The 24,393-nt window shown below is 53.7% G+C and overlaps 2 protein-coding genes across 5 annotated transcripts; both read right to left on the reverse strand.

Moving 5' to 3' along the window:
• Window positions 1-1,188: 1,188 nt before the first annotated feature.
• Window positions 1,189-8,507, reverse strand: DHH (desert hedgehog signaling molecule). Its single transcript, XM_067696406.1, has 3 exons — window positions 7,927-8,507; window positions 4,889-5,150; window positions 1,189-4,626 (listed from the first exon to the last, which is right to left on the reverse strand). Exons 1-3 carry the CDS (start codon window positions 8,227-8,229, stop codon window positions 4,001-4,003), a joined length of 1,191 nt encoding a protein of 396 aa, XP_067552507.1. The 5' UTR covers window positions 8,230-8,507; the 3' UTR covers window positions 1,189-4,000.
• A 1,895-nt stretch (window positions 8,508-10,402) lies between these two features.
• LMBR1L (limb development membrane protein 1 like) lies at window positions 10,403-23,077 on the reverse strand. Of its 4 annotated transcripts, XM_067696408.1 has the most exons (17): window positions 22,695-23,077; window positions 19,698-19,782; window positions 18,365-18,398; window positions 17,178-17,317; window positions 16,888-16,991; window positions 16,112-16,238; window positions 15,532-15,600; window positions 15,330-15,394; window positions 14,911-14,983; window positions 14,734-14,817; window positions 14,562-14,638; window positions 13,920-13,997; window positions 13,696-13,769; window positions 13,371-13,461; window positions 13,221-13,287; window positions 11,205-11,366; window positions 10,403-11,004 (listed from the first exon to the last, which is right to left on the reverse strand). In XM_067696408.1, the coding sequence occupies exons 1-17, from the start codon at window positions 22,764-22,766 to the stop codon at window positions 10,937-10,939; spliced, it is 1,470 nt and encodes a 489-aa protein (XP_067552509.1). In that variant the 5' UTR covers window positions 22,767-23,077; the 3' UTR covers window positions 10,403-10,936. The 4 variants fall into 4 exon arrangements, with proteins under 4 accessions (XP_067552509.1, XP_067552508.1, XP_067552510.1 ...); XM_067696407.1 differs by having other exon boundaries at window positions 14,734-14,983; XM_067696409.1 differs by lacking the exon at window positions 22,695-23,077 and having other exon boundaries at window positions 14,734-14,983; window positions 18,365-18,495.
• Window positions 23,078-24,393: the final 1,316 nt, after the last annotated feature.

The following is a 24,393-nucleotide window of genomic DNA, read 5'->3' on the forward strand; positions in this document are numbered from 1 at the left end:
CAGCCACATGGGCATGAGGGCTTCAACATATGAATCTGGGGGGAGACACATGCATTCAGTCCATAACAAAGTGCAACATTCCCCTCCTCTAATTCAAAAAGAGCTGAGAGTCTTCTCATGCTTTCTGGCTTGGTGTACCAACCTACCATGGATGACTGCCAGAGAGTTGCAGCCACATCTGTATTTCCTTAACTGGTAGCTAGGTTGCTTTAGTTAAGGAAGCCAGTCATCCAGGCAGGAGGAAGAAGAGCCAATGAAAATGAGAGAGAAATAACTGTCAGAAAGCTACACTTACTAGTGACCCAATGGAGGGAATGAGGAAGAGTCAAAACCAGCTTAAGGTCCCATAGGATGTGGCCCCACCCATCAAGGCATTCTTTTTTTTTTTTGGCGATACGCAGGCCTCTCACTGTTGTGGCCTCTCCCATTGCGGAGCACAGGCTCAGAGGCCATGGCTCACGGGCCCAGCTGCTCTGTGGCATGTGGGATCTTCCCGGACCGGGGCATGAACCCGTGTCCCCTGCATTGGCAGGCGGACTCTCAACCACTGCGCCACCAGGGAAGCCCCCATCAAGGCATTCTTATTTCGTTATGCCTGCCCCAATTTTCCTTATCTGTAATACAATCTCATAGGGTTATTGTGAGGACCAATGAGAAAGTATGTAAAGTGCTAAAACAGGGCCTGGCCTGCAGTAAGTTCTCAGGAAATTTTAGCTACCTATAGTTACATTTCCCAATTTCCTACTCTAACAAGCCTGCACATCTTCATCCCAGATTCCAAGTCCTCGCTCATGTTGGTACTTCTGTCTGGAATGGCCTTTCTAGTCTCCTCCACTTACACAGGCTACAACATCCTATTCAGGCCCTACTTTCTCCACAAGGCCTCCTATGTACAAATATGACATTTAGCACCCGTTCAACTCATCTTGATTAAGTAACAATGTTGCTTTGGCAGCTAACAATCTTATACCTTTAAGAAGCTATTTCTTAATTTTGGTGTGTTTTTCAGTGCCTAATACGGTGCTACACTGTAGATGTTCAGTAACTCCTGCTTGAAGAAAGGAAGGGGAGAAAAATCTGGATTCTGGGCAATAAAAAGGTCACCTGAACCTTAAAGCAGTGCTTCTCAACTCCGGTTTCCCAGTATGTGGAGAGGTCTTGCCAGGATGATCACAAAATTCTCTGCAATTCTCAAAACAAGATTACTTTTAATTATACTTTAGTTCTAAAGCAAACCTAAATCTGTCACACAGCACCTTCTGAAGAACGGAGTGTTATGAAATCAAACAATTATAGGGACAACACAATCCCCAAAGGTCTGGGAACCATTGATAATGCTGCCTCTGGTAGAGTGGTAAGGACAGAAGCAGACAGACAGCAGACAGCAGCAAAGGGAGTGAGAAACGGGTGCAGAGCATATAAAACTCAATGGTATCTATTCCACATTGGGCACATACATCGATATTGTCAACAATCCTGTCAGGGAGGGATCATTATCTCCAGATCTGCCTGACTTCCTAGCCATGCCCTTTCTTTCCCTAATCCTCCTTGCCAATTCTGTTAATGAGAAGGGGTGCTGCATTTGGAGATGTTGTGTGGCCAAGTAAATATGCCTTCCTGGCCATCTTCGTAGAGACGGTACTCTTTGCTGCTTGAGGGAAGGGAATGGACTTTATTTTAGGAAGCTGGGAGGGCGTCAAGGGGACAAGAATAAGGAGGGATGGAAGTTGAGGGTGAGAGGTGAGCCTCAGGCCTGGGGAGTAATCTACAGGGTGTAGTTTAAGGGAAACCAATTAGTTCTCCTTGTCCCCAGGTATCTCCTGCCCAACATATTAAGGTGCTACGAATCAGCACCATTATGGTCTTATGGTTTAAGGCCTTATTTTCAGCAGGCCTTTAAGATATATGCATTACATGATCTTTTGATCATGTAATAGGCCTGTGAAAACAGGCCTACCAACGTAGAAATACTAATTAGTTTATCAGATTAGTCGTCACCTGGAGTGACATGACAGTAGGGCATCAGGATCTGATAGAATGAGACAAGAGCAGGTTTAGAAAGTAGGAAGGAAAGGTCCACAGCTTGGACTGTGTTTCTGAAATCCCTCTGAAAGGGGGAGGGTGGTGGTAATGGGCACCTGGTGTGGACTGAGGGAAATGGGAGGTGGAAAGATACTAAAGGTAAACTTAGCCTGCTTCCAAATGTCGGCTTTATCAAGCACTACCTGGAACCCTAAGTATGCTTTCACCTCCAGACACTGAACTCAAAGTGTCACAGGGTGAGGGAGGTGAGTGGGCAACTTGGACACACATGGAAATCTGGAATACTACAGGCTACAACCATACCTCCAGCTTCCAGGAGCCACAGAGCTAAACCAGGTGCAAGGGATACAAAAGTGCCACTTTCCAAATGAGAGGCAGGTGGGTTCCTCGCCAGCCCCTGATACCTGTGGCTAAGCCCTGGCAGCTTAACAAGTACCATCCACCATCTCTTGCATCCTGGGAGAAGGCTCCTCTGCACAAATCCAGTCCACCCTCTGCGCAGCATTTTTCCTTTGGCAGGGAAGGGAACCGATCCTGAAGGCCACTAGAGGGCAGTATATAGCAGGGACCCTGTGCAGGAAGAGCATAGCCGCTACAGGGAAGGGTGGGCTCCTGGTGGTACCGCCAACCCCTACCATTCCCCGGGCCCTGACACTCTCCTTCCAGTGCAGTCCAACTTCCTCGGAGCTTCCATTCCTAACTCAGGGGCACTTGCCTGCCTGGATTCCAGGTGTCTGCTGCGTTGGACCCAGAGGTTCCAGAAACACCCAGGCCAGGAAAGCAGAGCTAGAAATAATGGGAGAGGGGAGAGGGGAAAGGTGGAGGAAGCCAGTAGAAACAACAACCAGGACAGGTGATCAGGAAGGGGGCTCAGGTTTTAATTCCTATGTGCCCTTGCTTGGAGAGCCTACGCCCCCTCTACCCCCATACATCTGGGCTCAGCCCATCAGGAGGGATAGGTTCTAGCCCTCTGTCCAGGTTCTTTCTCTTGATCAAGAGTGTGTGGGGACTATTATGCATTAGCTAGGGATTCCCATGAGTCATCAGTTGGTCCAGTTACATCCCCCCAAGAAACATCAGCCCCATGTAGACCCCTTACACCAGAGTAGGATGGGGATTACGGTGATTCTTGAGAGAGGGACCAGGACAGCAGGCTAACAATTGGGGGCCAGAATTCTTTAAGTATCAGTACCCACAGTGGCCTGAGCCACCTCTGGAGCCCCTATGAACAGAAAAAGGACGTTTTTGGGTTTTCTTGTTCCTTAGGTAACCCTGGTCCCTCCAACAGTCGGTATGCAAACATGTGGGCAGAATGCTAGTCCTCTCTGGGTGGGAAAAAGAACTAGCAGCCTAGAAAAGGGCAGACTCTTCTGGTCTCTGTTGCTGGTCGATTGGGATGCCTCCTCTGAGAGGAGGAAGCAGGGTGGGACGACCTGCTGGGGAAGGAGAGGGGAATGGGAAGTAAAGTATGGTTCCCTTTCTCCGTACCCCCCTCCCCCAATCTGGAGGTAAATCACCATCTGAATAGAGATATTTCCCAATAAGCTCCTGGAAGCCTTCCCTTTATTAGCCCACTTGTAGGAAAATGTCAGATGTCAGATTGGCTCCCATGTCAGATAACTGTTAACGCTGTGCCCCAGCCCCTCATCTTGCCAGGCGGGGCAAGCAGATTATTATATTACAATTTATAAATAGAAAATAAAATAAAATAATCGGGTGGGGCTGAGGCACTGGGGAAGAAGAGGAGAAATAGTCCTCGTCGACGAGTACCCATCATCAACCCCATCTACTTAGGACCCAACCTCTCAGTTAGAGGTTGCCCCTAAACCATCGCGTCCATTTTTCTCCCTATCCCTCCCTCCCTCCCAATCAGCATCGTCTGCTGCCCACATCTCCAGATCTCAGCCCGCACACTCCCGTTTAGGCGGATGCCACGAGGTTTCTATGCCTGGAGCGCTCAGTCCAGCAGCTCCTCCGCCAAGCGATAGAGGAACCGAGAGTACCAATGCATGCCAGTTGGCTGGACGGCCCCGCCCGGAAGCAGCGCCCCCAGCGCGTGCAGCAGGCGCAGAGGAGCAAAGGCGCGGTGCGCCCACTGGTGACTCTCCAGAACCGCGTAGCACGAGGCCAGGACATCGTTGACCAGCAGCGTCCCGTGCGCTGTGAGCGGTGCGAACACGCCAACGGCTTCCTCCCGCGCCACTCGGGCCACGCGCGCAGGCCGAAGGGCGTCCCCGCCTGGCGCCAGCACCGAGTCCCCCGCGCGCAGCCGACGCGCGAACACCGGTGCAAAGTCGCCTGGCTCGGGCGCAGGCCCTCGAGCGGCGAACACCAGGTGCCAGGGAGTGAGCAACAGCTTGCGCGGGGGCCGCTCGGTCTCCACAGCCACGAAAGAGGCCCGGCGCTGCAAGTCCCGGTCCAGGAAGAGCAGCACGGGTGTGGGCACCACCCGGCCTGCCGCGTCTGCAGCCAGCACCCAGTCACCGCGGTGCAGTTCCCGCAGCCCCTTCCGCTCGCCGCTCCGCAGGCGCACGGTGGCATTTCCCGGAAAGCAGCCGCCTGCCCTGACCGCCAGTGAGTTATCTGGAGGGGACAAGCAGAGAGAGGATTGCATGGAGACCAGTTCCAGAATGTTAGTACATATTGTCAAAGACGTGGGTCAAGCCCAGCGCAGACCTCACCAGTCCCGGAACAACATGCAAGTTCCCACGGATCTGGTCCTAACCTGGGCAGAAATGGAAGGGGGTTTACAACACTAACGCCCGCCTGGGGAACCCTAGAGTCGCAACAGGGCTGCATACCCTCAGTTTCCCGGAGGGACCTCACCACCCACCCCGTACTGTACCGGCTTTGACAGACACGTGGACGTGGTTGCGGGACTCGTAATAGACCCAGTCGAAGCCGGCTTCCACTGCCAGGCGCGCCAGCAACCCATACTTATTGCGGTCGCGGTCGGACGTGGTGATATCCAGGGCACGTCCTTCGTAGTGAAGTGAGTCCTGAGCGTGGTGGCCGTCCTCGTCCCAGCCCTCGGTCACCCGTAGGCGCACTCCGGGCCACATGTTCATCACCGCAATAGCCAGCGCGTTCACCCGCTCTTTACAACGCTGGCGGAGAATAAAGGAGTCAGTCTCCTCAGTACCACTACCACCAGCATGGGGGCTAAAGCGACCTGGACGGGCGGGTTAATTCTTCTTTGTTTTCCCGACACCCCTCCAGTCCCTCCCAGATTTTGAGTGTCCTGAGGAAGTGAGAATCTGAATGGGTGTAGTCGCTAATCTATGCTCTCCAGAACGTCGTTGGCGAACTGTGGGGTCACCCCTGATATTGAGAGGGAGCGCCCAAACCTAGTTCTTTCCCCCACTTTTAATTTCCGCCCCTCATCCCTAGTTGTTCTGGGACCTCAGTTCAACCTGGGAGAGGGCAAGAGTGGAGAGAGCGGGTGTAAGCTTGGTCAGGGAGGGGTTGAGCAGCCCGGCTCCGCGAGAGGAGCCCCTGTTTTGGCCTGGCCCCCGCCCCAAGCCCCGGCTGCCCTCCCTCCGCCTGATTCATCTTTTGTTTCGTTGCCTTCCCTGGCACCGGGCATCGCTTCCTTCCTTCCTTCCTCCTCCTCCTTTCAGCCCCTAGCATTAACCCTTTCGTGGTGCGAGTGCCCCCCCACAGAGGTGCCCAAGCGGAGCCGTGCGGGATCTAGGCTGCTGGAAAAAGGGTTGGGGCGGCGGGGGCTGCGCGAAGTACAATGGCCATTCTCCCGGATGACTTAACCGAGCGAGAATCCCGGGCCGAGGCCGGGGACGCGCCGGGAGAAGCGGACTCAGCAGCTCCATCCACAAAGGCGCTTTTCAGCCGCCCCGGCTCAGAGAGAGGAAAGGGCAGAAAGCCGCGCCCCCCATCCCTGCTCCGGCCCGCCGGGTCCCCTCCCCCAGCGCGGCCAGCCCTCCCAGTTCCAGCTCGGGCTCCGCCAGCCCTGAGAGCCCCCAGTCTCTCCGTCTCTGCTCCGGAGGCAGCGCAGAAAGGCGTGGGAGTAACACCTGAGAATAACGCGAGCAGCCCTTGCGCGGATCTGGGGGGCCCCCTGCAGGGTGGGAGTGGAGAGGAGGAAAAGCAGCAGCGGCTGGAAGCCTGCGCCGGGGGAGTGAGACCACGGTTATCTCGGCCGCTCCAGTCTGGGAGCCGGAGACCTTGGCGCGCACCACAGCACGGACCTCGCGGGAGGAGGCACAGAGAGGACAGCTTCCTTTTCTTCTCCCCGCTCTGACCTCTCCTCGGACTTGGTTTTCTCCTAACTGCCAGAGGGACGTTTCCCCCCTGCCCTTCTTCCCGAGTCTTCTACACCTCCGCAGGGTTGGAGAGGAGGGGAGGGGGAAGACAGGAAAAGTGGTAACTCCTTCCAACTTTTTGTCGTTTTGTCCCCTAAGGAGGCCCTGAGGCCTTGACCTGCGGGGGCAGCAGCCCAGTGCAGAGCCAACTCAATGGAGGCCTTTTGCAGCCAGGGTGTGGGAGATAAGCAGGACCGAGGGGGGTTCCCAGGCCTGTCAGAGCCTCTCCTGGGCCTATCCCTTGTTCTGCCCCCTCTGCTGCAGGTGGAAACCAGAGGAAAGGGCCAGGATATTCCATCCCTGGCCAGGAGGGAAGGAGTATCCCCTTCCCAATCTCTGGGGAGGAGGAATGCTTCAGGGCAAGAGCAAGAAGGAATTCTTTCTCCCCTGGACAGGTTTTCCTAACAAAGTAACCTGGAAAACTATGGCAGTTAATCAGAGGAAATCCGTACCCCTCCCTCTCCCCCCACCTCCCCACTCCATACACAATTAGGTGGTGTAATGGAAAGTGTATAGGACTTAGAATCAGGAGTCCTGAATTCTAGTCCCAGGCATGCCACTAATTAGTTTCAAGATTTTGATTAAATCACTTTTCCTCCTGGGGCCCAGCTCTCATGTAAAAATGGGAGGCGGGGGTGGGGGTGGGGTGGGGGGGGGGAGAATGTGACCTCCAAGTTTCCTTCCAGCTCTGACATTTGAGATCACAGGGCAGAGGTGGTCCTTCACACCTCACCATAGGTTGGTTAGGTTCTGGTCTGCAGCAGATGCTTAATACATGGTAGTTGAATTCATTTTAACCCTTTAATTCCAAGGAAAGTCCCTGAGCTACACTGAGTTTGAGGGACACAGGAACCCTTTGATTCTCAGGTGGGCCCATCTGTTCTTCCCATCAAAGATCACTTTTCACTCCAGGACAGTCGTTTAGACTCTAGAATAGCTTTACCTTGGTTCTGAGATGCCTCCCCCATGCCAAAGACAATTCTTGCCCAGCCCCTCCTCAGGTAGATGGCCTGATGACCTGACCCTTGGTCACCCCTTTCCCAGTCCCTTCAGTCTCTTTAGCCCACAGAGCTTTAACACAATCAGGTCAGGAGCCAGGCTAAGGGTAGAGCTTTCTGTCTGCTGCCTAGCCAGCTCCTGGCCCCCAGCTCACCCCAGCCCTTCCTGCCTGGCTCGGTAGCTGACCCCCGGTCCACGCCTCAGCCATTTCCCGTCTCGCCTGCCGCCATCCTCCTTTCCCCGCCCTCCCTGTCTCTCTCAGCTTCACTCTCACTAGTCCCTTCTCCCCCTCCCCATGCAGCCTCTCCCTGGATCCCTCCTGATCACTCAGTACAGCCAGCAGAGGTGTGAGTGTGTGTGTGTGTGTGTGTGTGTGTGTGTGTGTGTGTGTGTGTGTGTGTGTTTTGGGATGGGGGGCGGGTGAGGGGTGAGGAGTGTAGGTAGATCCTTGAGATCAAGGTCCCTATAGATGAAGTCCAGCTCACACCATCCCCTCCGCCAGCTGCCAGAGGAGAGCAGAGAAATTGGCGGTGCCCTCGAGCAGGTGGGGAGAGGCCCTCCTTACCTCGGTCATCAAGCGGTCTGCACCACTGTTCTCCTCATCCTTGAAGATGATGTCGGGGTTGTAGTTAGGCACCAGGTCCCGGAAGCGCTCAGAGCCTCTTGTCACCCTCCCCTCGGCCGGCCCACTGGCGCCCAGGGTCCGCTCGGGCACGCTGGGCACAAATTGCTTGTAGAGCAGCGGCACGAGCTGCTTGCGCACGTAGCGGCGCCGGCCAACCGGCCCCCGGCCCGGCCCGCAGCTCTGGGCCGGCAGCGCCAGAAGTGCCAAGCAGCACAGGGGCACCAGACTGGCCGGCAGCGCCATGGATGCAGCGGACTCGGGCCAAAAGGGAACGTTCTTGTCCTCACCAGCTCGCTCGTCAGTTGGGCATCTCCCCCTGCACCAGAGAGCGCAGCAGGCAGAGCTGCCCCCAGAGTGCCCTAGAGCTCTTGTGGCTCAGCACACCTGGCTGCCGCTAGCTCTGCCTACATACCCCCGAGGGGTCTGGAACCTGCTACTGACCGGCCATCATAGCAGGAAAGGGGGGTCGTGGGTAAGTGCCAATCCTGCCGGGCTCTGCCGTCAGGCTCCGGCTCTGCCAGAACGCCGGGGCTCCGCCTTAAGTGGCCCCTGGCCCCGCCCCCCGCCCTTCTCCCAGGACCGTCCCGCCCCCTACCACCGGGGCGGGGGCTCTAGTCGGCCACCGCTGGTCCACTTCGTTTCCACCCTGGAAACCAGGCAGGCACCTGCCTAGGAAATTCTAACAGCTGTACAGTCCTTGGCTGCCTGGATAAGCATCCCTCTACCTCTAAGCCTATGTGTGGCACCAAACCACCCTGATACTCGAATCGGATCTTTGCTCTCCCCAAGCCTACCTGGCAGGCCATGTCCCCCCGCTATCATCTAGGAGCTATGGGATCCAATTTCTGCCCAAGGCCAGCCAAGCCCTTTGGGCACACAACCAGAGCCTCCCTTCTGTGGTCCTCCCCCACTTCCATCTCTCCTCCTTAGCGGTAACCAAGACTGGAAGGGCTGGATACCAGGGGACCATTTTCCCAGGTAGCTTTGCAGTCTTCTGCTGGGAGCTTCCCCAGAATCAGGAACAGAGCTTCATACCTATAGCCTGGTTTAGGACTTCAAACTTTTGTCCCCTCTTATCCTTGCCAAACACCCAACTTGTGGATTGGAAACTGCTGGAGGGCAGTGGGTACTTAAAGTCACAGTCTCTAACAGTCTGATGATCTCTTCCCTTTACCCTCCATCTAGTCACCTCTTTATCTTTCTCCTTCTCTGCCCCCGCTGGAGCCATTCGGGTCTCATCTCAGAGGCTCTGAGCCTGCAACACTTCACCCATTAATCTATCATTTAGAAATCTTTCTCTTGGGCTTCCCTGGTGGCGCAGTGGTTGGGAGTCCACCTGCCGATGCAGGGGACGCGGGTTCGTGCCCCGGTCCGGGAAGATCCCACATGCCGCGGAGCGGCTGGGCCCACGAGCCATGGCCACTGAGCCTGCGCGTCCGGAGCCTGTGCTCCGCAACAGGAGAGGCCACAACAGTGAGAGGCCCGCGTACTGCAAAAAAAAAAAAAATCTTTCTCTAAGAAGCCTTGCCTGATGTTCTGACACTGGACCTCTATGTTTCCTTGAGAACCAGTGATTAACTGCCATCCACTGTGGTATGGTATTAAAATGTCACCCTTACTACACACAGCAGTTCTTAAGCACAAACTTAAACACAATCTCAGCTGAGCACCTGGCCTATAGTAGGGTGCTCAGCAAGTATTTGTGGCACACTTTTTTTTTTTTTTTGGTATTCCATACTCACTCCTCACTCAGCTCTATGGCTAACATTCACAGTAATGTGTACATTAGAAAAAAGCAGCCCTTCCTCAAGCCACCTGATTGCCATTTGCAAGAAAAGTCGTAGTAACTATACATACAGTGACTGTGAGGTGAATGGTGCCTCTAGCAGTTGTGCAATGTACAAGCTACATAATCATGAGCGGAAACTTTGCCTCTACCCCCAACATAGCAGGGGGGCTTGTAGAGTATTCAAGACACTGATAGCCTCGGGAAAGATGGAGTTAGGTTCTTCTCTGAGAATCATAAACCCTTGTCAGGCAGCCACTTCTTTTACTCTACATCCAATAGGCAGGTCAAGGAGGAAAGGGCTTGTGTAGGGGGGAAGGGGATATTATATAGGGGGATGTTATCCCATTCCTACACTGATGCCCACCTACCCCCAATAACCAAGGCACAGAAATAAGGTCTGGGCATAGGGAAAAGTCAGGTGACCAGCCAGCTTTAAGGAAGGCTAAGGGAAGAGGAGCTTCCCACTGCCTAATTGTATGGTCTAACACCAGACCCAAGTCCCCAAAGGTCACTGAGGATGCGGATGGAGGGGAAGGGAAAGGATGGTGGGAAGGACCCCTCTGTTTCTCTCTGCAGACTCAGGACTGGTGGGAGCAAAGCTGTTCAAATAGACACAGAGACAGGCCCTTTAAAAAAACCAAAGCAGACCCTGGGATCAACTTTATTGCTGATGGTTGTGGCCTCTCCTCCCTATGACCCCGTCTCTCCAGTGGTCCATAGCTCCTCCAGGATAGCACAGGGCTTAGGCTCTGCTGGGCCAGAGGCAAGGGAGACAATCTGCCTTCCAAGTCTGCCTCCAGCTCAGTCCCTCCCCTGCGCCCATCCCACCCTATTGCACATCAAATCATGTAAACATGGCTATGGGCATGGCCCGGAACAGCAGTGAGGCAGATTGATGTGTAAACGAATTTGGGACGGGGAGCCAGACCCAGTCACCCAGCCCCACCTCACGCTGGGGCCCACAGTTAAATCTGGAAAAGCTGGGGGGCCTGGTCCCAAACTCTGGCTCAGATGATGCAACAGTGCAGACAGCTCAGCTCCCCTCTGCCACCCACCCTCTCAGATTCCAGGTCCTGAGGTCCACCCACCCCTGGGCACCCCTCCAGGCCTGGGCAGCAGATGGCAGTGTCCAGTTTTCTCCCTCCCACCCCCAGCTGGAGGTCACTGGTGCTGGGTCTTCCTAGATGCCCGGGGGAAACCGGAAACCGGCAATGGCAGTCTGTCCAGCCCTGTGGAAGAGGCAGGGTGGGCAGTCAAAAGCGGGATATAGGTTCAGTCCTCAGGGATAAGACAACCAAGCCACAGAATGGGTGGATGAGATACACTGCAAACAAAGCAGACAGCATGCCATCTCCCCTGCTTGGGATGACCACTGTTCCAGAGGGCTCCATCCCACAACCCCACCAGCCTCACCCCCACTCCCTCTCACCAAAGGCCCGGATCAGCTCTGCCCGCACAGCTGCGGTGAAGGTTTTCACCAAACAGAGAGTGGTGAGGCCCGCGAAGGCTGCGTTGTAGAGGAACACGATGTAGAAATTGCCCAGCCAGTTGAAGCGTCCGAAGTCACCCAGAAGGTCCAAACGAGTGAGCCCTGAAGTACAAAGGCCAGGATGGGAGGTAGGCCTCCCCAACCCTTCCCTGGCTCAGAGTCCAGCTTTCTGCTGCCTCCTGGTGGCCACATCTCAACACTGCAACTAATAGGTTGGCTTCTATTCATTCGTTATTCCTATCTCCTAAGCTCTGTCTCAGGGACAGTTCAGGGCTATTGAAGAAAGTGTCAGCAGCTAGGCTTGCTTTAACTTCCCTTCCAGAGTTTGGCATCTTCTCCTCCCATGGGGGGTGCCCTCTGGCTCCAGGAGTCCTGAGGAGCATCCTGGGCCTGCTACTTGTTCCTGGGCCAGGAGCCTACAAGCCAAATGTCACCAAATGTTTTTTTTAGTAGACAGAGCAGTGTGGAGGCTAAGAGCTCTGACTCTGGTCATGGCTGCTTTGGTTCATATCCGAACTCCACCCTATCTAACTGTGTGATCTGGGGCAAATTCATTAAATATCTGTGCCTCCGTTTCTTCAACTATAGAGAAAATAATGGGACTGTGAGAATTAAATGAGACAACACACACAAAGCACTATATGTGCCAGGCACTATTCCAACACTTACCAAGCCCCTAACAATAATAATATAATCATCATAAATTAAAATTCTGGAGGGCTTCCCTGGTGGCGCAGTGGTTGAGAGTCCGCCTGCTGATGCAGGGGACATGGGTTCGTGCCCCGGTCCGGGAAGATCCCACATGCCGCGGAGCGGCTGCGCCCGTGAGCCACGGCGGCTGAGCCTGCACGTCTGGAGCCTGTTGCTCCGCGGCAGGAGAGGCCACAAAAGTGAGAGGCCCGCGTACCGCAAAAAAAAAAAATTCTGGAGCCCCGCCCCCCCCCCCCCCCCCACTTAAAAAATATTCCTACCAGCATCCAACCTTAAAGGAACTAACTGGTGGACCCACAGGCCAAGTTTCCTAAATCGCCATGGCATAAGTACAAATGGTACAGTAGAGAGAATATGAACTTAAGAATCAAATAGAACTGACTTAAATACTAAATCATGTACAGTATACGGATGATGATGGTGGGGAGGTGGGGAACCTATGCAACTCCCCTACTACCTTGGGTGAAGCAGTTACAGTTTTGAACATTTTTACCAGGTAATGCTAGATCATAGCTAAAGAAGGGAGAAGAATTGAGCATGTTATTTCATGCCCAGCATGTAGAAAAAGGACTGGACACTGGACTGGGGTTCAGGAGACAGAGGTTCTAGCCTGGCTTGGCCTTGCTTCAAACAAGCTGTATAACTCTGGGTAAATCAGTTAGCTTTTCTGTTTCTCTCTCTCTTTTTTTTTTTAATCTTAGTTTGGCCACGCAGCACAGCAAGCCAGGATCTTATTTCCCCGACCAGGGATGGAACCCGCGCACCCTGGAGTGTAAGTACGGAGTCTTAACCGCTGGACCGCCGGTAAAGTCCCTGTTTTTCGTCTTTTAAATGAGAATGTTGGGACTTCCCTGGCGGTCCAGCGGTTAAGACTCCGTGCTTCCACTGCAGGGGGCAAGGGTTGATCCCTCATGCTGCAGAAAAAGAAAGAACTGTCTATCAGATGATCCACCGCAAAAGAAGATTTGGGGGAAAGTGGTGCTTCTCCACCAAAAAAAAGAAATGTAAGTAGGGGAGGCTGTGGGATGGATGTAGCAAATGGAAAAAGTATGAGCTTTGAAGCAACACTACTCTGAAGCTCAGCATAGCATTTTATAGAGCCTCTGTTTCTCCATCTGTAAAATGGAGATAATCCCTCCTCACAGGTTTGTTGTGGGAATTAGAGAGAGCATGAATATAATGTGTCTGCTTAGTACCAGTAGGTACTCAAAAAAGCCAATTCTCTTACCTCCTTTTGCTACTTACCCAGGGTTCGAGAGAAGACAGGAAGTGCTGAGCTTAGGACCAGGAGACAGACACAGTTCCCAATTATCTGGGTGGGATTAAGGAAAGGGCAGGTCAGGGTAGCAGAGCTGCCAGCACCTAGTGCCCAGGCACGCCCCCCAGGCCAGCTACCTGCGTCATGGCTGTGTCATGCCATCTGGGCCGCAGTCCCCAGAAGAGTGGAGAGCTGTAGAATCCCACGACCGAGGAAACCATCAGGTAACTGTCACTGGGTTAGGGAAGAACTGGTCTGCTCCCAGGGATTAATGCCTCATCTCAAAGGGAACAGACCTCTCTCCCCCAGCGCTCCTTTCAAATCAAGTCTTTTCCTTCTTTCTGAACCCCGGGTTGGCCAAGTCTTGCCCCCTTCCCTATCACTCCCACTGTAGCTCTGCCCAGCAACCCAGAGGAGACAGGTTTGGTGAAGAGAGGCAACGGTGGGTTTCCAGAAAGATACAAGATGAGTACGACCTGAACGACGGCACCAAAGGAGCCCAGCTTGGAGAAGGAGACCTGGCCCAGGGAGGCACCCTGAGAGATGGAGCAGTGTCACTGTGCAGCACGCCCCACCATCATCAATGCCACCCGCACCCAGCCTACCCTCTGGCCTCAGCTTCTGCCCCCTCACCCAGCCTTTCTTAGGCCCTCCCCAAAAGATACGGTGGGAGGGCAGCCCAGTACCTGCATGCCCCGGGGCATGGCAGCCTCATCGATGAGCAGCTCCAGGATGTGGATGGCCACAATGAGCACAGACAGACCCTGTGTGAGGCAAGGTCATGCACTCCCATCCCTGTCCCAGCCCACAGTTGTATCCAGAGTTGAATGTTAAGAGCAGACACTCTGGTCCAACATTTTCAGTTTCCAGTTAGCTGTGTGGGACCTCCTGAAGGCTGATGCTAGCAAGAGAGCACCTTTGAGGGTATTATAAGGTGCACCCTCTCCAGATGGGAAGGATTGCAAAAAGGCCAAATAGAAAAATATACCTCTTCCTCCAGACAAATAAGACTTACTCCCAAGTCCAGGATGTAGCAAATGGGGGGATGGACTGGATTTCGACCCTTATTTTCACCCCAGAGCAAACCTGCATAACTGCTTAGGCCCTGCGCGGCCTTGGGCAAACTCCTTAACTTCCCAGTTTCGTCATCTACAAAATGGGGACTGATGTGCTCAGCACAAGGCGGGACACAAAGTAGATACTCGCTGAGAGGCAACTACTATTATTGATGATAACCAGGTCCTTGCATCTCCTCCCTGCTCCCTGAGAAGGTCTAAGGTACTCAAGGGCCTACTACCTCCCACCCCCACCAAGGCTGGTATCCGTACCGTCAGTACCAGCAAGCACAGCATGGCCAGTGGGTAGCCCAGGTTCCGCTGCCAGGCTGAAGCCTTCCGCCGCTTCTCTGTGCAGGGATGGGAAGCAGTTAGCAAGGGCCTAGAATGAGGCTCTCTTCTCCTTGGGGAAAGCAGGCATCCCAGTGCCTACCAACCCACATACCCAGCAGGACCCTCTGTGTCTGCAGAGCCAGGACCCGTCTGTGCAGCAGTTCCATGTCCAAGGGCAGCCAGCAGGAAGTGGGATCTGAGGGCAGAGAAGATGGTGCTGTCCCCGAGTCCTGCACAGGCCCTGCCCAAGCCACGCTCACCATCCCAAATGGGAAGAGCTGCGTCTCACTGCAAATCCTGCGGGTCAAAGCTGCCTCCTCAAAGGCTGAGCAGTGCAGCTGCTCCTCCAGGTCCTCCAGCAGCTGTGGGCGGGGGAAAGGGAGGGATGGGCTGTCAGAGGCTCCCTGATCCCAAAGGCCCCAGGAGAAGCCTGCTCATCTCAGGCCTCCTTTGTCCTATTCCTTCCCCTTCCCTCATTCACCGCCCTGCGGCCAGGCACTTTATGCAGTCCCTCCCAGCTGCCATGTCTTCTGCTTTGTATGCCTGGTGACCAGCTCCAGGTGATGAGGGTCAAGGATACAGGAGCCAGCAAAGGCTGTGGCCCTCTGCAAGGTGTGCACTGCACAACTGTAGGGTTGCTTCATTGTTTGGCTCCAGCTTTGCAGGAAGCCCGCCCTGCAGGATCAAAGGACAAGGGGCACTACATACCCGGGGCTTGACCAGCAGCTTCCCAGTGACCGAGAACATGCGGGCGAGACCTAGCGGAGTACACACTGTGGGGACAGGAGCCAGTCACCTACCAGACCCTTCTCTCTACCGCTTCCCCTACCCACCCTTCCATTCCATCCTCCACCCTGGTTGCTCTGGCCTGAGGACCTTACCCATTCACTCTCAGGTCCTGAACACTCACCCAGGAGCAGCAGGACCCCGAGGAAGGAGATGCAGGAGTAGAGGTAGGGGAGGTAGTACTCCCAGAAGTCTAAGGGTAAAAAAAAGTACGTCAGCCCATCTCTCTCCTCCTGCTTACTGGGGGATGACAGGCCTCAGAGTCTAGGCAAAGGCACAAGACAAAAGCCTATAGGGGTTAGGAAAGTAATGTAAATGAGGAAAGCTGGCCAGACGAAGGAGCGACAGAGACTATAGCAAACTGGAGATCCTATCTAAAGGGCACAACCACTATTTGGCCCAAGTCACTGGGGCCTAGTGTGGCCAGATCCTCAACCTTGTCAAGCAAAGCCAGAAACCTGGATATTAATGTGAAATCTCCCCGTTTCAACAGACTCACATTTTTTTTAATCATTGTATGGGCCCAATGGAACACTTCTACAGGTTGGATTTGGCCTGAAATCCATCCGTTTGAAACTTCAGTCTAAGGGGGAAGGTCCCAAACTGCTCCACTTTAGAGGGATACAGTTGGTCCGGGCAAGGGAACATCGGCCAGCTGAAGAGTCAGCCGGCCTGGAGGGTGGGGAGGAAGCTGGCCTTCTCACCATACAGGGACTCCGTGCTGGCCTTACTGTTGTCCACAATGGCTGACGCCACCCACACCATTCCCAGCACCAGCAGAGTGAGGAACATCAGCATCACCACCGTCTCGTAGACCCGGGCCAGGACACCCTACAGGAGGAGGCAGTAGGTGGGGGGCGGGCAGTGTGGGGAAGGAAGGAGACGGCAGAGATGGCAGCTTGGCTGGGGACCCGAGAGGACCGGATTCAGGAGGCAGCGGAGGGCGTTTCCCGCTTACTCTGCTAAGTCACTCTGTCCTCCTGCCCCACAGTCCGGGATCATTCCCTCTACTGGATATCCTTCATTTGCAATCCCCCTCCCCAGATCCCTTCTCCATCCCTGTCTTGCCCTGGGAGGCTGACCCCGAGGTCTGTGTCACATAAGCTCTTTGCCCTCTGGTTTCCTGTTCACCTTGCCCAATGGGAAGGGCTGGCAGGAGAGTGGAAGGTAGGAAGAGAAAGAGTCCAGGGTAATTTTTTGTGTTTCCTCCCACCTTGGGCACCTTGGACACTAGCTCCTCTCCTGGGTGGCCACACCTCCCCAGTTTCCACTATCAGTGGCTTCCAGAAATTATTTCTTCCTTTGGCTCCCACAGGCTTAGGGGTGGTAATGACCTCCTGTTGTCACTAGCGCCTCAAGCTCCTTAGTGCTGATTAAACCTCTGCAAATAGTCTCTTCATTAAAATCTCTTCAGTTGAACCATCTCAGTGGAATCCTGTCTCCTGTCTGCACAGATTGATTGATACATTCCCCCACTCACCTTTCTGGAGCCAGCGAAGCCCTCAGACTCAGTGAAGAAATATGCAAAGGGCATGAGGAAGATGAGGGACAAGTTGGAGAAGAGGAAAACGAAGTTCCAGAGGCCTAGAGCAAAAAAGGAGAAGCAGAGATGGTCATTAAGGGGGGACCCCAACCCACTGGGGACTGACCATGTGGCAGGGAAGGCGGGAGGGATGGGGTGCTCTATGACTGATTAGCCCAGGCTGTCTGTGTCTGCCCTACCCTATCTGCTCTCCATCCCCACCTCAGCTGCAACCAGGATCGATGTACCATGGATGAGGGAGCCGTTGAGCCACTGGATGTAGTAGTTCCGAGGCAGTGAGAGCAGCACCTCGTTGCTGATGATGGAGAAGGGCAGGAGCAGGACAGCACCCAGGGCGACTGCCAGGGTGAAGGTGCACAGCTCGAGCCTGGGCAGAGAAGGGGAAGTGCCTCTGATTAGCTCAGACACTCACTTCCATGGGCCCAAGAAGCCCCATTCATCCCCACAGGCACTTGTGACTTCTCCTAGAACCAGCTGTAGCAGTGACAGACCTAGGGAAAGAGCTGTCTAGCTGGGGCTCTACTCACTGCCTCCCCACCGTAGCCCTTACCTCCAGGAAAGCCTTGGCATGTGGGATGGGAACACCTCAGGCATTTATGGGAAACTGGTCGCCCGCCATATCACTTGCCCAGACTGTCCCCAGGAATGAGGTCCTCCCGCACTTGCCTATAGGGTGTGCCGGGCATGATGCCAAGCTAAAGGGCCTGACTTCTCTGCTCAGCTCAGGGAAGTGGATTTCTGAGCTTGCCTTCTTCAGCCTGGACAGAGCAGGGTCACTCCATATGGCTATGCCCTATGGGAAGGTACTAAGGCAAAGCGGGGACAAGGGGAGTTGAAACCCAGCTTCATAGCCAAGGCCTGTGCCCTGGGCTGCATCAGCTGAAAAGAAGGGACAATTATCTAGCTGGTCCATGGGAGGTGAGAGAGGGGGGTTGCCTTTTAATCTGTTGCCTGTTGAATCAGAGGGGTCATCTCTATATTTTTCTCTTTAGGTGCTAGTGAATAATAACTGCCTAGATTAAGGGCCATCCTCTCAGAAATAAGCATGCCCCGCCTTTGGGCGTTCCACCTTCCCCATCCCCTGCCGTTTCCATCAGTCTGTATCCCCACCCCACACCCTCTCCAGTGGCTGCTGGGAGGTGACGCCAAGCTGGAGCCACTTCTGGTGACTTAGGCCCGCAGAAGAGGCTTCAGAGTTGCCAGCCAAGAGGCTGCTTGAAGCTCCCGGCCCAACCTGGGAGACAGGAACAGCAGCTTTTCCAAGCATCCCTAGGATAGCGTAAAGCCAGAAGCCAGAAATGGGGCGGAAGCAGAAACTCTCTCTTCTGACACCTTACTCTCCCCCAGCTCCAGGGGCCTCAGATCCCAGCTTCTAAAGGCTACTAGTGCCAGGTGCTGAGACAATGACACTTACGCAATCTTGTTGACTGTAGCATCTTCATCATCCGCTACAAAAGACAGAGGCATGGGGAAGAGGCAGGCCATCAGTGTGCAGCTCTGGGAGCCGTCTGTGTTGCAGTGTGCTCTCCTGCTCCCTCCTGTCTCCTGAAAGAAGGGCCTGGGCCCACTGAGGCAGAGCTGGGCAGGAGGCCCTGGGAGAGCTCACACTATGAACCCCACAACCTATTCTCTAGCCAGGGTGGCAGCTAAAAAATCAGTGGTCCCAGGGGCTTCCCTGGTGGCGCAGTGGTTGAGAGTCTGCCTGCCGATGCAGGGGACACAGGTTCGTGCCCCGGTCCGGGAAGATCCCACATGCCGTGGAGCGGCTAGACCCGTGAGCCATGGCCGCTGAGCCTGCACATCTGGAGCCTGTTGCTCCGCAACGGGAGAGGCCACAACAGTGAGAGGCCCGCGTACCGCAAAAAAAAAAAAAAATCAGTGGTCCCAGGTGGAGAGAGTATGGACCAGAAATTCCCCCACTTCCCTCCTTCCCCAGCTCTCCTCCATCATAGGTTCCTCTTTGTAAGCTGCAAATACAATGAATGACTGGTCTGTGAGGTTGGTTACATCAGTGGCTAGGTATAGCAAAGGGAAATGGCGGGGGCGCAGGGCGGGGAGGGAGAATCATGGAGAAAGTCCCCAGGGAAATCACACTGAGGACTAGCTGCCTTCTTGTCTGAGGGTGCATAAAGCCGTCTGGAAGGGAGGAAAGCTTCAGGCCAGGACAGGAAGATCTGGACAGGCTGGAGCTAGGTAGGAACTGTGGTAAGTGTGTCCCTCCCCTTAACCACACAATGCCTACAGAAAGCTTTAATCTGAACTCTCTACCAAGAGGAAGGTCACCATCACCAGGTCCTGGGGCCCCCGTGGTCAGGGAGGTCTCTGGTCCTGGGTATAGGAGCACTAGGAGAGGAGATGACAGAGCTTGTGCCCATGATAACATTCACCCTGCAGCTGCCTGCTTTAGGTTCACAGAGAGCTTTCACATTAGCCATCATATCTGCTCTACACAATGACAGTGGACTGGGTAGAGACTGTTAGGCTCATTTTGTAGAGGATGCAACTGAGGGTCACAAGAGTTGCATTACTTGCCCTGTGGCTCTGTTAGTTGAGGGACTTCCATCTAGACTTTCCACTCTACCACCTTGTCTCTGCCTGTGGAGGGAGGGAAGCAGAAGAGACAGAGGCTCCAGAACGGCCACCCCTCCTTTCCCAGCAGGCACCATAGGCTGCTTCCCCTGAGGCTGGTGCCATGGCAACAGGAACACTGGCAGAGGGCAGGCAGAAGGGAGGGAAGTCACAGGTACCTGTGGTGAACTCAGCAGGCTTCTTGAAGCGGGTCAGGGCGATGTGGCAGAGGATGTAGAGTGTCGCAAACAGAAGTGTTGAGATCTGTGGCAGAGTGTGAGCGAGATGAGAAGCTCTAAGCCCCACACATTTCACAGCCCCAATGGCCTCTCTTAATTCCACAAGGACACTTTCCCAAAACTAGGCTCCATACTTCCAGGGGTTCCATCTTTCTCCCCAGTACTTCCTTCTAGTCAAGGCCTCAGGGGCCTACAAGAAGCATCAGACAGGGGCTGTCCCATGCACTTGGGAAAACAGTACCATGCCCAGCTCTACAAGGGTTTTTTCCCAGGAAAAAAATAGTTCCAACTGAACCCTGGTTGGTAAATTGTCAGAGAAGACTGCTAGAGATGCACATATCCGCACACCTGAAACAGGCCACAGAACCAGAGGGAATTTACTCCTAGCACATTATTGGAAAAGGAAGCAGGTTTGAGGGGAAGAAGGGGATGTCTGCATTGTCCTGGTGCTGCACCCCCCTCTTCCTCCACTCCCACCTTGATCCAAGCTCTAGGAGAAAATAAGTAGGAATCATGTTCCTAGACCAACTCAGAGCTTCTACTCTGTTTATTCAGGGGCCCTGAAAGATCAGGTCTGCTCTGGGCCAGACTAGAGCCTCTTTGATGCCCTGTCCTTAATAGTAGGCTTTAATTGGGGCCCCACATCTATAAAGTTTCTAGAGCTGGCATCAGCCCCTTTAAAAGCTATCAATCCCTGGTCCCTACCTAAGGTGATTTGCAACTGCAGGGTAGGCCTCAAAGGGTCTGTCCCATGCCCCTGGGGGACTACTCCTCCAATGGACAGTTATGGCAGGACTTGGCCAGGTTATTCTACACATGCATGCATCCCTACTCTACCGCAAGTAAGCTGCTATTGCCCAGGGAAGGAGCCACTAGACAGCCTGGCTCCACAACCAGGGCCAGAGAATCTTGAGATGTTATTGCGTTTGAAGTAGGCAAGATCAGGGACTTCCCTGGTGGCGCAGTGGTTAAGAATCCGCCTGCCAATGCAGGAGACACAAGTTTGAGCCCTGCTCCAGGAAGATCCCATGTGCCACGGAGCACCTAAGCCCGTGCACCACAACTACTGAGCCTGCGCTCTAGAGTCTGAGAGCCACAACTACTGAGCCCACCTGCCACAGCTACTGAAGCCCGCACATCTAGAGCCCATGCTCCGAAACAAGAGAAGCTGCTGCAATGAGAAGCCCATGCACCACAACAAAGAGTAGCCCCCACTCGCCGCAACTAGAGAAAGCCCGCACGCAGCAACGAAGACCCAACGGAGCCAAAAATAAATAAATTTAAAAAAGAAGGCAGAATCAGTCTCATAGGTGCTCCAGTCCCCAAGAGGAGCTGACCCTACAGGGAATCTGCATACAGCTCTCTATGCAAAGAGCGAAGTCATAGACCCCAGGAGAACCAAGGGTCCTGGACAAAACTGTAGCTTTTAGTATCAGGGAAGTAGGGTAGAATGAGCCACTCAGATTGTAACTGCAAGATTTTTACTGCCTAGTGCTCTGCCCTGGGCTTGCTTAATAAGCAGGAAGGTGGGAGGGCTCAAAAGGTCAGACTGGAGTTCCACGCAGTTCCATGCAGTTCCAGCAGAGGCTAGGTCATTTTCTAGAGCAGGGGATTGGAGCCAGGTGGGGGAGGTACTAGAAGCCTTCAGGCTGCCCTTGGCCAGCACTGATGTCCTCAGCTAATGGGACTAAAGGATGGGGGAGACATCCAGGAGGCTGCTTCTCTGTCCAAGGTCTCATCCCTCCCTGTTCTCTAGGAATGTGGGTCTCTGGCTCTACACTGTCTCAAGGCCTGGGTGTGCCTCCACGATATGCCCAACCCTGTCATGTGGAACTATCCACTAAGAAACACACAAGGAAAGCTTCCTGAAAGCAGATCTGGAGCTCTACACATGGACAGATATACTCCCTACTTCTCAGTCCTCACATATAAGGGCAGACCTAGTTATGCCATGGCTCACTTTAGCCCTCCTCCAATCTGAGGCTGCCCAGGGCAGACTACGGCCAAGTCTGAGAAAAATGAAGGATGACCCCATCAGTGGGTTCTCCACTCACTAACTTCTATTCTTCTAAACCCTTCCCTTTCCCTTTAGTATTTGTGGGTGAGGGCTACCCAGGGGAGCTCCAAGGGAGGAGACAGAGAAGAAAGGAGAGAGATGAGAGTTCAGAGCCGGCCTGAGAAAGATGCGATCCCCTAAACTCCACTGGGTGTCCCTGGCCCAGAAGTGAGGAGTCCCTTGCTGTGTGGCAGTTTCAGCTGTTACTCTAGGTGGCAGTGAGGCAGTAAGGAAAGCAGCCAGGTGCCCTCTGTAGCACCGGGGGAAACCACTCACAGGAAATCCCTGAATGGCTGGGAAGCTAGGAAACTCGGCTTGCAGGATTTCTAACAAACACCAATAAGGGGGAGGAAAAGAAGGGGAAACTTTAGTTGTTCCCCATCTCTACACAGTAGAATCCACCTCAGCAAGAGTACTTTCTTCTAAAGTGGGAAACCCACCAAAGTCCACTGTTCGTCTCCCCTTCATCAAACATTATTTGGGTTTGAGGGGTAAGTGCAAATAAGCCTCCCCCCAGCCAAACCCATCCCTCTCCAACCATCTGACTAAAACCGGCAGGCTCACCAGGCTCCCAGACACACGAAGACCTGCACTCCGAACATGGGCGGGGGTGGGGGACAGGAGGGGGGAGGGGCGTGTCGAGTGGGAGGAACGGAAACCGATCGGCTTTGTTTATCGCGCAGCTACCCAGCTGACCCGATCTAGGGATTCGCCAGCCCGAGCACTGGTCGGACCAGGGCCCTTCGTCGTTAGCCCCTGGACCAAGCATTGTCTGCCGGCACTCTGAGCCCAGGTGGTCTCACTCCGACCCGGACCCTCCCTCTCCCGCGACCCCCGTTCTCCACTTGGTCCTACCCTTCCTGCCCGGGTCCCGCACTCACAATGCACTCGCGGACCTTCTCGTGGAATAGCTGCTCTCGCACGGATAGCACTTCGTAGTCAGCTGCTTCCATACTCTGCTCAGCATGACTGGGGCGGGGGTGTCTCCGGGCCCGGGGAGGACCAGCGGGGATGAAACCGCCGCCGCCAAGCACCCGGACCCAGCGAAGGAGCCGTTTCTTGCAGCCTGTGACGAAGACTCGGGGTAATCTGGGGCTCAGGTTCTGTCGTCTGGACGCCCTTCCCTTAAAGGGGCAGGCACCCGCGGGCCTCGTTTTAAAGGGCCCCGGCCCCCCGCTGCTCCCTCCCCTTTAAGGTCAGGCTTCCGTAGAGTTTCAACGCAGACACCAGCCGATAGGCACGCTAAGAGGAAGCGCAAGTCCCGGTTCTATTTTACAAGAGGCAGAGCGACAACACAACGGATGGGCGGGATCATTCCAGGGAGCGGAACTCATTGGTTCCTACTGAGCTGCCGCTCTTCTCTAGAGGAACGCTGATAGGCTCGCCCCGTGGAAGGCGGGACCTTTGGGGCTTACCGGTGCTCGTTCTAAAACTAAGCAACTGTCTTTTTCACCTCCCGTAGTTGATGAGCAACGAGTGTGACCTTGGTTAAATAAGCCATTTGGATCAGGCCATCCAGGTGGAATGTGAGAGCACCATAGGGTTCTGAAAGGTACGGCTGCTCAGTAACAAAAGGCCCGTAGTAGCATTTTCTTTTTTTTTTAATTTATTTTTTTATACAGCAGGTTCTTATTAGTTATCTATTTTATACATATTAGTGTATATATGTCAATCCCAATCTCCCAATTCATACCACCAGCACCACCACCATCCCCTCCCGCTTTCCCCCCTTGGTGTCCATACGTTTGTTCTCTACATCTGTGTCTTTATTTCTGCCCTGAAAACAGGTTCATCTGTACCATTTTTCTAGGTTCCACATATATGCGTTAATACAGGATATTTGTTTTTCTCTTTCTGACTTACTTCACTCTGTATGACAGTCTCTAGATGCAACCACGTCTCTACAAATGACCCAATTTCGTTCCTTTTTATGGCTGAGTAATATTCCATTGCGTAGTAGCATTTTCTGAAAGTGTTTATTGTGGGGTGAGGAACCCACTGCCGCCAAGTTTTCACTCAGTCACTTTTGTGGGAGCCCTAGCGTGTGCTAGAACAAATACCAAAGAAAAGTGGATAAGAAACTACAGAAATATCCATCTGAAACTTTGTGAGGAAATGCCCACAGGGGATCATGGGCTGAGTCAAACATTAGCTGACCACCTACTATGTGCCACTCACTTTATAGATTTTATCTCATTTTACCCAGGGAAAGCTATGATTAGCATTTTAGAGATTAGAAAATGGTGAGATATTGTCACAAGGGATGCAAGTTACCTTCCTATGACCTTGATACATGTACTGTTTGGGAAGTCCCACCTTCATGGAGTTAAACCCTTCCTCTAAAATGGAGGGAGTAGTACAGGGAAACTTAAAAGAAGGGATGAGTTTTGCAAAACCCCCCACTGAAGAATAAGAGCGCAATTCTAAAGGACTAGACTGTGTCCCGTTACTATCTGAGCAAGAGTCAGGGGCCAGAATGAACAAATGAATTCTGTACTCTTGAAACAGGGCATGTACCTTTATCTCTATTCTGTTTCCCCAGTGATTTGAAGTAGAACCTTGGGAAATAAAAAGCATATA

The sequence above is a fragment of the Pseudorca crassidens genome, chromosome 11, assembly GCF_039906515.1.
Source record: "Pseudorca crassidens isolate mPseCra1 chromosome 11, mPseCra1.hap1, whole genome shotgun sequence".
Taxonomy (NCBI): domain Eukaryota; kingdom Metazoa; phylum Chordata; class Mammalia; order Artiodactyla; family Delphinidae; genus Pseudorca; species Pseudorca crassidens.

Bases quoted from the DNA above. Each gene is read 5' to 3' on its own strand.
- DHH (XM_067696406.1), bottom strand. From the start codon at position 8,229: ATGGCGCTGCCGGCCAGTCTGGTGCCCCTGTGCTGCTTGGCACTTCTG. The intron at 5,151-7,926 runs GTAAGGAGGGCC...ATTCTCCGCCAG, and splicing joins CAGACCGCTTGATGACCGAG to CGTTGTAAAGAGCGGGTGAA. The intron at 4,627-4,888 runs GTACAGTACGGG...TGTCCCCTCCAG, and splicing joins CCACGTGTCTGTCAAAGCCG to ATAACTCACTGGCGGTCAGG.
- LMBR1L (XM_067696407.1), bottom strand. From the start codon at position 22,766: ATGGAAGCAGCTGACTACGAAGTGCTATCCGTGCGAGAGCAGCTATTC. The intron at 16,239-16,887 runs GTGAGTGGGGGA...CTCCTCCTGTAG, and splicing joins GCTTCGCTGGCTCCAGAAAG to GGTGTCCTGGCCCGGGTCTA. The intron at 11,367-13,220 runs GTAAGTAGCAAA...TTTGTACTTCAG, and splicing joins TGTCTTCTCTCGAACCCTGG to GGCTCACTCGTTTGGACCTT.